This window comes from Anser brachyrhynchus (genome assembly GCF_964034855.1).
Source record: "Anser brachyrhynchus genome assembly, chromosome: 16".
In the NCBI taxonomy this organism is placed as follows: domain Eukaryota; kingdom Metazoa; phylum Chordata; class Aves; order Anseriformes; family Anatidae; genus Anser; species Anser brachyrhynchus.
Window position 1 is genome coordinate 1,933,790 of NC_137734.1, and position 13,508 is coordinate 1,947,297.

General features: G+C 61.7%; 1 protein-coding gene across 10 annotated transcripts in view; it reads right to left on the minus strand.

Moving 5' to 3' along the window:
- The window catches only part of ZNF512B (zinc finger protein 512B), a 34,067-nt gene extending 20,887 nt beyond the window's left edge, over positions 1 to 13,180 (minus strand). For 2 of the 10 annotated variants that reach the window (XM_080557551.1, XM_080557545.1), the window contains exons 1-8: positions 12,929 to 13,180; positions 8,248 to 8,370; positions 4,655 to 4,734; positions 3,759 to 3,887; positions 3,262 to 3,434; positions 2,836 to 3,089; positions 1,997 to 2,074; positions 469 to 603 (exon numbers count right to left, since the gene is read on the minus strand). In XM_080557551.1, the coding sequence (XP_080413677.1) occupies positions 469 to 603; positions 1,997 to 2,074; positions 2,836 to 3,089; positions 3,262 to 3,434; positions 3,759 to 3,887; positions 4,655 to 4,734; positions 8,248 to 8,368 (970 nt within the window). In that variant the 5' untranslated portion in view covers positions 8,369 to 8,370; positions 12,929 to 13,180. Of the gene's footprint in view, positions 1 to 468; positions 604 to 1,996; positions 2,075 to 2,835; positions 3,090 to 3,261; positions 3,435 to 3,758; positions 3,888 to 4,654; positions 4,735 to 8,247; positions 8,371 to 12,928 lie in introns of those variants that run through there. The other 8 variants (XM_080557547.1, XM_080557549.1, XM_080557542.1 and 5 more) reach the window with 8 other exon arrangements.
- Between the last annotated feature and the right edge of the window lie 328 nt (positions 13,181 to 13,508).

Genomic DNA, 13,508 nt, shown 5'->3' on the forward strand with positions numbered 1-13,508 from the left:
AGGGAAAGTCAGCAACCTGTGCTAGGATGTAGGCTGCGCCCCGGAGGCTCCACAAAGAGTCAGTCACAGCTAGAATTACACACCAGCGTCATTTGTGGAGATGACATTAGGAAAATGCCATCATCCCAGAGGCTGGTCCAAACTGTGGTCACACCGAAGCCAGGTGGAACCAGGATTTGGCTGCCAGCTCCCAGCACTTGCAGTAAGCTGATCTGTCCTGATGGTGAAGCAGAGCTAGGATACCCCTTTCAGGATGTCGGCTGTGACTGCAGCAATGTTTTATGGTCATCATGCTGCACCTCAAAAGGGAAGGAGCTGCTTGCATCTATTCCCTGTCGCCTGCTGTTTTTGGCTCCTGCTTCCACAAACTGTGGAAGTGGGGCTTGGGCAGGCTCAGCACAGAGAACAGGACCGAGGCAGTAAGCAGCGAGGCTGCGCCCAGAGCTGCTGCCTCCCATCCAGCCCTACCTGCTGGGAGATGTGCAGCCGTTTCCTTCTTCACACCCGCTCCTGGAGTTTTCTTTTTCAGCTCCTCCATGTTGGTGTTCCCCTCCAGCTTCTTGGCTCGGTGGGCTTTTGCCTTGTCCTCTGCTTTGACAAGACCTGAGGAAAGAAGGGACGCTTATTCAGCACTTGATTTAATACCATCAGACCAATCTGCATTCAGCAGGGATCCCTCTTAGAAAACTGGGCAAACTGGGATCCCAGACACTAGATCCCACGAGGTCTCATCCCAGGCTCTGTACACAGCCGTCACGACGGACGCAGGCCTCTCCCCATCCTGCCGGCTGCTGGGAAGGTGAGGAAGGACCGAAGGAGAGGGAAGGCGACCAGGGAAGAGGAAACCCCTGGGCTGCTGGCAACCATTCCCAAGCCGCCTGCAAAGCAGAGCGGTTAGGAAGTGACGGGCTGGGAGAGGGACTTGAAGGCAGGGCTCTCCGTGCACACAGAGGCAGCATCCCGCGACACCGGCGGCACCCTTGTCTTCAGGGGGCGACTGCCTCATGGTGTTACGAGTTGCACGTTGAACGAGGGGGCGCAGGCAAACGCCAGCTCTATCTCACTCCGTTCGAGGCAGCAGGTCGCGGGGGGACCAGCTTATTCACGAGGAACCCGCGGCAGACATTTCAGTCCGTAGCGGTGCCCCTGTGGGGAAGTTACGGGAAACGACCCCAGACTTCCCAGGAGCCAGAGGACAGGAGATCGCAGCGCCCACATCCTGTCTGCTCTCTGGTGAGCGTGTTTAATTCCTTCAGAGCCATTAGTGCCTCTCCCCCAGGACTTGTACTGGAAGGTGCTGCCTCCTCCAGTGCCTGGAAGCCCATGTTTAATTTCCCCAGGTGAACAAATTTCAGAGGCAGTACAAATCCAGTTGCTCTCATGCTAGGGGTGCTGCAGGTTTTCTCCCTCCATACCCCGCTGGGTGTAGTGATGGAGCATGACCACGGTCCCACACAGCTCCGTCAGGCTGAAGCAGCCAGCTCCCGAGTCTCCTCTCAGCAAACATCCCGGGAACACGTCTCTCCCCCCTTGAATTCATTTTCTGTCATGTGGGCGACCGGCACTGAGGCAGTCTGAGGGACGGATGCGTCACCCAGCCTCCCTAAGCAGCAGAAATCCTTCTCAGCTCCACAGGAAATACCGTGACATCTCAGGCCAGCGTTTGCCTGTCTCATGGCTCGCTGGTGTCAGCAGCTCATTATTTTTGTTTTATGGCCTTAACCGGGTCCTTCCCCCTCCTCCCTCGTTCTCCAGGACCGGGCTCCCGAGCAGAGCAGACGGGGTTGTGATCAGTGCCAGCAGTGCTACTGCCCTGCAGTTCCCCTCCGACACCTTTATGGTCAAAGGCACCAAATCCTCCAGAGAGATGTTCCTGTGGCCCAGGTGGCCCCCACGTTATCTCCACCACGGGGAGGGCTCTTGGGGAAGGGACTTGCCTGAAGCGTGGCAGGGAGAAGTTACAACCCTACAGCTGCCCGTGGCCATCCCGTATTACCTTTCAGTCCAAACGTCCCCGAGATGGATGGCTGCTCCCCCGTAAACTTCTTAGGAGTTTTCTGTTTCCTTCCTGACTCAAAAGAGAGAAACAGAGAGAGAGATTTGGTTAAATACCCATACTGCTGGGTGCATTTCAGCAGTCCCGGGGCCAGGGGTGCGCGCACATTCAGTGTCAGCAACGGGCAGAGGGACTGCCCCAAGGCGGCCTTCACCACGATGAAATAAAGGGGGTGCTGAACGAAACAAGCAGCCCAGCAGCCACTGACAGGGTGCTGCTTCCCACACCACAAAACTAGAAGAAATAACGGTATCCACGGCCAATTCAGTGACTGTAGTCATGGCTCTGCCCAGTGCCAAGAGCCTCGTGGTTTCCCCAGCCTCACGAGCTAAGGTGTTTGTTGCTGGTTCCCTTTGGAGGTGCAAGCAGTGTAAACCCATGCTGTGACGGGGATAACCAGGGCCAGGCAGTGCTAACGGAGACTCCTTACTCCCCATAGGCAATGAAAATGTGTTTGCCAATCACCCTGGTTTAAACTGCCACGCTCAGGACGGATGAGCTGACAAAGCAGCTTGCTGTGCTGCAGGTAATTCAATCCATTTCCAGCTGATGGGTCCTACGGAAATACCTCTGCCACAGCTGCAACCCTTTTTTAACTCCCAGTGGAACTCACTGCTGCAAGAACCCGTGGGGGCAAATTCTCAGGACGTGGAAAAAAGGCTCAGGCACATCCAGAGAGAAAGGTTCAGCAGCGTTCACTGGAGCAGAGCCCCAACCCTTCCCGGGGGACACCCCACCCCGGGCTCCTGACCCAGCACAGCCCCAGGCTCTAATCTTACTGTGCTTCATCCTCTCGGGGTCTTCCTCCTGCAGCGAGGCCTGGCTGCCCCCCTGCTGCCCGGCGTCCTTGCCGCTCGAGGACTTGGCCGTGGGGGTCGCAGCCGCGATCGCCTCGGCCGCCGCGATCTGAAACTCCTTGCTCTCGCGGCTCTCCGCCAGGCACTCGCCGTTCTCGGCATGGTCCTGGGCCACGGCTTTTTCCGTCTTTGCCTGTTTGGGATGGATGGTGGGGCAAGCTGAACTCTCAGCAGCTCTAGGGCAAAGCACAGAGGGCTTGTTTAAAGAGGGGTTGAAAGACAAGATGTCCTGACACCTCTCCCCACTCCCTGGCCCAGATCGTGGGAATGGAGGTGGGGACGCTGCCCTCCTCCCGGCTCCCAGCCGGCCGTGCGCCACCACCACGCAGCCCGGCCGCAGCCTGGTACCTTTTCTTGCCGCCGCTCTTCCCAATGGCCTTCTGCACTTTGTTTTCTGCTTTGCTGGTTGGCACCGGCCGGTCCAAGTGATTCCAGAGACGATGCTTTTCTAGCTGGGTTTTGGAGGTGAAGGCAGCTTCGCAGTACGAGCACGAGTACGTCAGCTTCTCCGAGATCGCACCCTGGGCAGGGCAAGGAGAGACAGGCAGGCGGAGATGTTAGGCCCCAAAAGGGCCAGGCTGTTTCTGACGCAGGTGGCGTGCAACACCCTGCTCCTCCCAACTCTTCCCAGGGGTCCACACTGCCTCCAGCCTACAGGTCCCGCCGTGCTGCAGGGACCTTGGTCCCCCCTGTAAGCACCTCGCACCGTCCCCGGCCCGTCTGTGCCCTCCCCATCTTCATCTCAGGTTTCTCCTGGGGTTTGCAGCCCGAGAGGAGCTTTACCTGTAGGCAGTAACGTAAAAGTTGGCCGCCAGGAGGGACACGCAGCCCTCAGGTCTCCTTACCCCTTGGCAGCGCTGATAGTGGTACTTCAAGCCATAAATGCTGGGGAACTCCAGCCAGCAGCCAGAGTTGGGGCATTTCACCCTGGAGTGGGCTTTGAATTCGTCCTTCCACTGGTTCATCAGAGGGAGCTGGGAAGGAGAGAAGAGAGACGTGGCTGACTGAAAAGCGTCCCGTTCCCTGGCTGGGCACCGGTGTGTCCTGAGGGCTGGGGTGGGGATGCGGGACCTCCGCCCACCCCCGCCCACCCGCAGCCCCCTCCCCACCACCCAGAGCTGCGTTTCAGCAGGCTGGCGACAGGACCTGGGACGGAGCTGTACGCCGCGGGCTCTGCAGGCTGTTAGTTGCTCCGGAGACTTTACCTTGCCGTGCCTCCTGAGGCGTACAGCCTGCTCCCAGCCAGGCTGGGGAATAAATCAGGCCAGAAGCCGCCCGGGTGATTTAACCACCCCACATTTCAGCCGGTCGGTAAATCACCCCCCATGCCCACGCTCTCATGACAAACTGCTCTGCGTGTTGTCCACGCTGGCACGCTGGAATTAAACTGCACAATTCTAGGGGGAATAAATCAACCAGCCCCTTGTGCTCTCTGATCATCAGCCAAACCTGACGCGGCTGCAAGAGCTTATCTGGGAGCAACACGGGGAAGGGGAGGTTTGTGGAGGGTCCTGATCCCCACCAGGGTTTTGTAGGGTGCTTAGTGATGCTGTGCACCCACACGGGGGGGATACAGGGGCCAAGATCTTGCTGAGCCGAAGAAAATGCTGCTCTGAAGACTAAACCACCCGAAGGGCAGGTTTAACAGAGCGGGGCTGGCTGGGCTGAGCGGTGCAGCAAGCTGCGGGGAGCAGGGCAGGGGCCGGGGCCGCATCCGGAATCAGGGAGCGCGAGGTCTCACCGGGATGTCTTTCAGCGCCTGGTTCTCCGCCTTGGGCCGTCCTTTCTTCTTGCCCTCGGTTTTGTCACTGGTCGCATTTCCTGCAAACAGACGCAGCGCACGTCACCCGCTGCCCCGGCCCCAGGCTGCCCTGCCAGGGGTGGAGATTCCCCTCGGGAAGGGGATTGCAGCTTCCCACAGCTCGGTGCGCAGCCCGAGTACCTGCGGACACCCGTACGGGAGATGGCTGCGCGCCGCCCAGCTTCTCCTGTGGTTTTTTTTTTGACCCCTCTCCTTTCGTGCGCAGAAGCAAAGCGGAGCAGTTTCAGCACAGCTGGGGCTTGCTTTGGAAAACCGCGCTTCCACTCGGGTCGGAAGAAACCCTTCCTTAGCACAAGAAGTCCGTGCGGGGCAGGCGCGCTGGGGCAGCTGCTGAGCACAGAAATCCCCCCAGCCCCTTTGCCCTGCCGGCTGGAGACCTCAGTGAGACCCCGTTCCCTTCGCCCAGCACCATCTGCCCCAGCAAAGGGCAGGAGCATCCCACAGATGGAAACGTGGCCCCGCAGAACCCGGCACAGCCTGCTCGGAGGCAGCAGCTGGGCCTTTTTGCTGCGTTCACTCACGCTGCTTTTGCACGAAAGCGCTTTCGGGCACGGGATCTGTTTGCTGGGAAGATTTCCAGGCACACCGGAGACATGCTTGGGTTCGTCTCCGTCACCAGAGGCCTGGCAGCCCGCTCACAACCCCCACCAGGCTCAGGAGAGCTCTGGCAGGTGCCGAATGCTTCCTGCCTCACCTGCAGCTCTCGCTCTGCTGGCCGCCCGGGCTTTGCAGGTTTTTCATCCGCTCCCTTGGGCGCAGCCCCACGCCAGGGCGTGCTGGGGGCGGCGAGCACACCCGGCCATCACGGCCACCGCGCTGGGTCCCCGCTGGCCCAGCTTGGCCACAAGCAGCCTTCCCCGGAGGCTTGCAGAGGGCTGCCACCCTCAGCAATCTGCTGCCTTCGTTATTTTCATCGTGCTGCTTGCAGCCCTTGGGACCTGGTGGCGCTCGTGGTGCCGGCACCGTGGGTGCTCCGCGCCGCGCGGTCCCTCTGCCGTGCTCTGGTTTTTGAGCCTAACAATTGCTAGGAGAAACACTCCAAATCAGGGCAGTTTCTGAAAATACAGGTCAGGCAGCAGAGCTGAGGTGATGGGAGCGCAGGGAATAGAAACGGCAGTTTTCTGCCACGCATTTTGGCTTGGTTCGTAGCTTGGCTGCAGCCGTGCCAAAGCCAACACCCTGGCCAAGGGAAAGGCACAGGTTCCTGGGCCACGTTGTTAACCCTGGTCCGTGCCGGGCACGCACAAATCCGCCTGCACAAGCACTTGTTGGCACAGCTCGAAAGGGGGGAGCAAAAGCAACAACCGAGCAGAATGAAAACTGCCAGGCGATCAAAGCGCTGCGAACAACTCCTCTGGGTGCAAGCAGCGAGCGCGCACAGCAGCAGCGTGGCCGTAGGAGAGGGCAGCCGGCGGCGGAGGAGCTGCTGCAGAGCTCCTCAGGCTGAGTGTTGAGGGCTAACCCAGAACTCTGAGCGATGCTGGGAGTCATGCGGAATATTCAGACCGAGATCTGGGAGGGCTTTCCTGGCGAGAATCAGATAAAAGGGGCTGGAAGCTGAGCCGGCAATCCCCCCAGCTCCCGAGAAACCGCCGCTCAGCTCCAAGCCTCTCGCTGGCCGCACTCAGAAGCCAACGCAGGATTTCTGCACAAGTGAGAGAGATTGAGCACAAAGCCATCCAGTTACCTAAAGAAGCACTGCCAAAAACATACACTCTCTCCTTTTTCACGCCTCCTGCCCCGGCAGCCAGGGGTAAAATAGCAAAGCAAGACAACTTCCTCATTTATTTCCAGCCCTGTGAAGTCAGGCCAGCTGGTTTGCCTCACTTTGATAGCCACGAAGGCGTCGTTTGGAGATCCTGCATCCGCTGGGAACTCCGCTAGCCCAGAAGGCCTGCAAGAGGCGGCTCACGACACTGCCGCTACCTGCTATTCCTCCCCTTTTTTTTCCGCTTTCTCTCTTAAATGCTTCAAACTATCCTGAATTCAAAAGATCCCAGAGCAGCAGGAAGAGCACATCCCCATCCTGGGGCTTGGCACGCCTGGGGCCACAGCTCGCTCAGGCTCTAGCGACAGCTCTCCTCTCCTCTTTACAGCTTCCGCAAGTTTCAAAACTTTTGGGGATGCTTCGAGTCCGACAAGTGCAGGAGAGCTTCCAGTCAAGGCACCTCCCAATGCCCTCAGCGATCAGCTGCTGGCTGGGGTCAGCAAGGACAGGCACGGAGAGCAAGCAGGAGGAACAGAAAACGCTTCTCCTCTCGCAGCATGATGTCTGCGGTCGGTGTGGTGAGCCGCGGTGAGCCGCGGTGTGCCGTGCCGGCATGCAGCAGGCACCATGGCATGCTCGCTGCTGAACCCCAGCCTTTACAGGCCCTTGTCCGAGGCACAAACCTGCCCTCGGGTATTTTCAGGGCTGGCACCGCGGCCGTGTCCCCGTGCAGCGGGCTGTGCTGTGTCAGCAAGGTGGGAACGGCGTGCTCTTTAAAAACGGGGACTGGGGATGGCTCACCAAGAGATTTCGGGTTTCTTTGGACCAAGACCGAAAGCGCAGCATGGGAAGCGTCCCCCCTGCCCTGCCCCGGCCATGCTGCATCCATGGGGTCAGCAAAGCAACCGCAGGAGAGGCTCCTTCCTCCCCAGCCTGCGTTGAGCCAAATTCGCCCTGGCACAGGGACCCCCGAAGATGGTTGCACCCCCGGCACCTTCGCAGGTAGAGCAAAGGAGTGTCTTCACCACGGAGAGCCCTTCACCCCACGGCAGCACTTTCAGCCCATGTAAACGAGAGGGAAAGGCTGACACAAGGGCTGCTCTGCCTCGCAAGGCGTTGATAAGACGTGGTGCCGGCGAAAACCATGCCCCAAAGGCAGGTACGTTCGTAACACAGACCGCTGCAGCTCACTCCCCTTAGCGATAAATAAGTTGTGCTTCGCTGGCGATCACAGCTTCAACCAGCACAAAGAAAGAACATTTGGGAAACGTTTCGGGTGCACATTTCCCCACAAGGCCACTGAGTTTGGGTGCCTGGTCTGAGACACATCGCCGGGCTCTGGCAATGCCCCGACTCCTGTCCCGGCTGCCCGGACCCATGGGTGCAGGCACCCCGCGACGTTCGGGAGCTCCGGCAGAGGCACCGAGAGCCTCGCTGCGTCCCAGAGCGGATTTACCCAGCAGAAACAGACAGGAGAAAAATCTCCTCGGGCTCAGAGATTCCTGGATAGAGAAATCAGCCATCCATCAGCGCCGACAGCACGCGGGTCCCCCAGGGCTCGTGCGCTGGCGAGCTCCATCCTGGGGGGGCGCGACACGGGAGGCAGCAGATGGTCTGCGCTCGTTTAAAGCCTTTCATGTAACACTTAGCTACCGACGTGACAAATAGACGGCGAGACACCCAGCTCGTTAGGCAGACACATGTTCCTCTGAAGGGAGAGACCTCTAAAGGGAGAGACCTCTAAAGGGAGAGACCGTCCCCTCCGCCCCGACCGCCTCCGGAGAAAGAAAGGCCGGTTCCTTACCGAGCTTGGGGAGCTCCGCCGGGGGGTTTATCCTCGCGTCTGTCCTGCTTTCTTTGCTGGCAGCGGGTTTGTTGGAGCCTGCAGTTTTCCTTCCACCTTTACAGGCATAGGAATCCGCCATCTCTGCAACAGGCAGGGGATGCGTTAGAATTCACGCGCGGCCCCCCGGCGCGCCGCGGACGACACATGCTGAAAGCGAGCAGAGCTGCTGGGAGGGAGGGAAATTAGAAAAACGTCCGACAGCTGAAGTGTTCCCACAAAGGGGAGACGCGGGGCAGGTTTCTGAGTATTTGTCCTACGGCTGAGCAATGCCACAGGCATGGATGAAAACCTGCTTTCGTTATCGGCTGGTTTCCGCTCCACATGCAACGGCAAAGACTTTATTAAAAATGATGGGCTGGCTCCGTCCAGAGAAGTAACGAGTAAATGGCTTTTCCTCCTCGTTTATTTCTATGCTTTCATTTAAGACACCAAAAGGAAAAAAAAAATAGCGAGTTTTAATGAGCAGATGTAGTGATAAATTTCCAATTTTCCTTATTAATGGGAAACTGTTATAAACCGAGAATTGTTCGTGTTATCTAAATTTTCCGTATTAATAATTCAATTTGGCTTCTCTATAAATAATGAACATCAGAAATTATCGCGGAAGGCCCCATCTTGCTCCCAACGGCAGCAGACGGCAGGACACCCCTCAGCTCCAGCCGTGCCAGGACGAAGGCCGTGGAGTGGCCGCTTCTCGCCCGAGCTCATCTCAAGCACCCCCAGACGCCGAGCCCAAGGCACAACGCGGCTCCAGCCGGAGCAAGGACAGACGCCGGTCCCACACCGCTTCATTCATTCTTGTTTTTTAGTGCCCGGGCCCATCTTCACACCCCTGAGCCCACCACCCCATGGGTGCCAGCTGCCGCGGTGCTTCCTCCCCGCCAGACGTCTATGGATCCCTGCTGCCGAGGAGCAGCACCGCTCCGGGGACCATCCCCTGGGCCACGGGGGAAAAAAGTGCCCCAGACCTCTGCAACGAGGGCGTCAGGCCCTCGGGAGCGAGCCCTGCTGACCACCGAGGCCGCGTCCATCCCTGAGACCCCGGAGGGGACGTGCCGAGGAACCGACGCCGGCGCTCAGCCAGACAGCCGCAGCGTGACCGAGGGGAGCGCCAACTGCTGCCTTCTTCACCTTCCCTTAACGCTTCTCTCCCCCGCGCGCACACGGTTTTTTAACACACGCGTTCGGCTTGTCACCCCCAGTCCCTCCCACGAAGCCCTGCTCACATCGTTTAACTCAGCCGGAGCCGAAGAGGCCGCTCCGAGCATCCCACCTCGTGCTGCCTGCCCGAGCAGCCCCGAGGCGCCCGGCGCACCCGGCGGCACCACGGCACCCCGGGGAAAAGGCATGGGTGCGGCAGGGCTTCGCAGACCCCCAAGCCCCACCTGCCCTGCCACCAGGTGTGGGACACCAGGACGTCCTTTTGAGGTCCAGCCGCCCTTTCAGAGGCTGCCCTGGGGACTTGCTGTCCTGGAAAGGGGAACCGCGCGTCGCGTGCGGACCAGATGCTCCGAGAGGAGCTGCCAAACCCTCCCGGCACGTGCGCAGCCGGCGACAAATATTTGGTTGTTTGCACGGACGCAAAGGTTAAGCAGATCAAATGAGAAGTTCTAGCCTTGGCAACAGGTTCTCTGGCACTTGGTGCTGAGCACAGGAATCGTTTATTCAGCTCATTTGGACCCGGCGGTAGGAGGGCTGGGTAGGAGCTGCGGCTCCCTCCCCAAAACAGCTCCTCCACGTGCGCGCCGCCACCGTGCCCGCTCCCCGGGGACAAACGTGCCAGTCCCCGTCCTCCCCTGCCACCTCCTAACACCTCCGCTCCCCCGAGCGATCCCTGCGGTCGAGCTGCTCGCAGAAATAAAAGACTTGAGAGAACCCAGCTAACTGGAAGCTGAAGAAGTCCAAATCTCGGGGAAGACCCCGCTGTGATCCGGGGCACCGACGTCCTGCTCGCTAACACCCAGCAGCGGCGTGCACCGAGCGCCAGGAGCCGGGGCTGGAGCTGAGCATCCCTTCCAGGAGCTACCGCTGCGTGCCCTGCTCCCACAGCTGATCGATCCTCCCTCCCTGTAGCACATCTGTCCCCTCAAAGAGGTCCTTTCTGGCCAGCTTCGGGGGTTTTAAACTTCTTTGTTTTCCGCACCAAATGCTACTTTGATTGTTTCCCCCCCCCCTCTTATTTTTGACTACACGAAAAATAAAAGCAAATAAACCACTCAGCGAGAGCCAAACTCCACTCCCTGGCCACCGACACAACCCCAGGGATCCCAGAGGAATTGCCCCAGAGCCGGAGAGCAGAAATCAGCCCATTGTTTCCTACGATGTCCAAACTTCTCACTTGGTTTTGACTAACACATGCAGAAACCAGACAACAGCCTGCGCCGTGCGCCTTGCCACGCTTTCGCTGTGTTTTGGTGAAAACCCTTCTGGTTTTCGGGAGCTGGTGACGGGAGAACAGATACCGGCAGGTCTGACTGCGAGGGCGCACGGGGAAGGCCGGGGCTGGCCCCACGACACCCTGGCCACCGGCCTGGCCGCTGCAGCACCTCCGCAGATCAAGCTCCCACCTCTTGGTACCTGGCGCAGAAGTCAGCAGCGGCGTTTTTTAAGCATCCCACTCCAGCTCCGGAAAAAAAAGCCAGTGCCAACACGAGAGCCAGCACGGGATGCGCAGGGAGCAAACCTGCAGAGCCTCGTGAGCTAACGGGGAGGAAGCCCGTGGTTGTGGAGGGTGGGGAGTGAAGTTTGGGAACCTGTCCCACAAGAGGCGCTGGTCCTGCGCCGCGAGCAACCTGCCACCAGCAGCGTCACCGCCACTCGCCGCCCTGGCAGGCTGCTTCCCCTCTGTTAAGACTCCTCCCGCAGAGGTGTTGGGCTTTGCGGGCTGAGCACAGCCCAGCCGCCGGGAAATTTGGCACAAACCGGAGACGAGGAAGTAACTCCACGCAAAAACACCTGCCCATCACCTGGGGCCAGGCCAGTGGGGCACACACGCAGCGAGGAACGCTGCGATGCCCCCGGCCCCAGCGCATCCGTCCCCCTCCGAGGGGGAGAAGTCACCGGTCGATACGCTCCACTTATCGTGAATAATTTATCGACGGCTTCGGATGGCCCGGCGTGATGTAGGTCCTGCCAAAATAGCGAGAGCACTGCCCGCCCCTGCAGTGCCCCGCTGCGAGAGGTGCGCCAGGGCAGGCAGAGAGGCCACCGCAGGTGACGGTCACCAAAGGGAGCTCGCTGACCCCAGGCTGCACCTTCAGCTGCAGCTGAAGAAACTTTCTGGGGGAAAAGACGAGGAAGTGCTGGGAGACACTTCCTTGGGAGGGAGGGGAATCACCACCACGGGAGGTTTTCCAAGAGGGAGGTGCCCCGTGGGTGACAAAACCCCAGCGGGACAGGACAGCCGCACAGCGCCCTGCTCCTCGCGGGGCCAACGGCGCTCCCGGGACAGAGCCACGCACGTCCCTGCCTCCCCGACGCCTCCACAGACCTCCGTCCCCAGCTGGGGACCCAGCAGCTACGGGGGACGTCCCTCTCGAGGTCCTTCAGCCCCGGCTGCTGCACCGCAGGAGCGCCGTCACCCACAGCGAGCGGCACCCAAGGGCCGGTGGTTCCCCCACGAACGCCCCCAGCGGGGCTCTTCTCCAGGAAAGAACTCCCATCAAGGAAAAACGGCAGAAAGCCGTCCGCATTTCAGCCGAGTGACTATTTCTGGGCGTGGGTGAAGCTTTTTGATGGTTTAAAGTTTCTGTTTGAAACACATTAGCAAGTCCCTCCCCCTCGCCCATCCTCAGGCGCAAAAGCAAATGGGGAAAGCGCACACACACACACACACACACACACGCAAAAAAAAATACAGCAGACAATGAGCGGCAGCGGCCCCATCCCCAATCCTGCTTGGCCTCGGAGCCTGGACAGAGCCATCACCCTGCCCCGCTGCGGCCACCGGTGACAAGCGGGGATGTGGGGACACGGTGACCGAGTGGCGGCGGGTGGCCGTGGCGGTGACCAGGACGTCCCCGTGCTCTGGGCATCCTCGGAGTGAGCGGACACAGGCGCTGTCACCTCGCTGGGCCGCCCCGTCTCCTGTCACCTCGCTGGGCCGCCCCGTCGCCTGTCACCTCTCCGGGTCGCCGTCTGTCACCTCCACGGCCGGTGCCACCCTCCAGTCCCCTAACCGGCCCTTGTCCCCCGTCCTCCTGCCACCTGGCCGCCCCGCCGTCCCGTCACCTCCACACCTGTCACCCCTCGGCACCTCAAGCCCTGTCCCCACCCCACCACCGCCACCAACCCGTGTCCCCACCACGTCCCCGCGCCCTGCCACCTCCCCGTCACCCCCCCCCCAACCCTCCGGGCCCGGACCCCCCCACCCCCCTCCCCCCCTTGTCCCCCGTCCCCCCGGGGCCACTGCCACCCGCGGGGCCACCGCGGGGACCGCGGCGAGGCCTCGGGGCCGCGGGGGACCCCGAGGCCGGGCCGCTCCCGGGGCCCGTCCCGCCGCCGGGCCGCGCTCCCCGGGAGGGGAAGCGAGAGGCAAAATGGCGACGCGGGCTGCGGCGGGAGGAGCGGGAGCGCGGGGGGTCCCCGCGCCGGGGCCGAGCCGGGGGCCGGGCCGGGCCGTAGCGAGCCCGGTGCTTACCTCGGCGGCTGGCCGCCGTGCGGGGCGCTAGGGCCGGGTGGCCGCCGAGCGGCGAGGCGCTGCCTCCCGCCGCCCCCTCGGCTGCGGGCCGCCGTGCGGGGCTCCCCGGCGAGCCGACACCCGCGGCGCCGAGCTCCGCTGCCGAGCTCCCCGCCCGCCGCCGCCGCCGCCCCTCGCCGCTCCGCCGCGGCTCATGCGCGCTTCCCAGCCCGGCCCGGCCCGGCCCAGCCCGGCCCCGTGCCCGCCGCCGCCGGCCGCACCGGCCCCAGCGCCGCCCGGTTCTCGCGTGGCTCCGCTGCCGGGCCGCGGCCGCGGGGCGGGCGGGTGGCGGCGCCGCCCCGGTAGGGCGGGCCCGGGGAGCGGCCCCGGGACGCGGGGCAGCGGGGTTGGGGCAGGGAGGAGGCCCCGGTGCCGTCCGTGTGGCCTCGGGGCGGAAGAGTCCCTCGTAAAAGTCGCCCTCGGGGCCCGCCGAGGCCTCCCCGGGTGCCCCGGGGTTGGTGGCGGGGGTGCGCCCGAGGGAGCGCCTCGAGCCCCGTGGTGGGTGCTGGCAGCGGAGGGCGAAGGGAGCAGCTCCGGCACC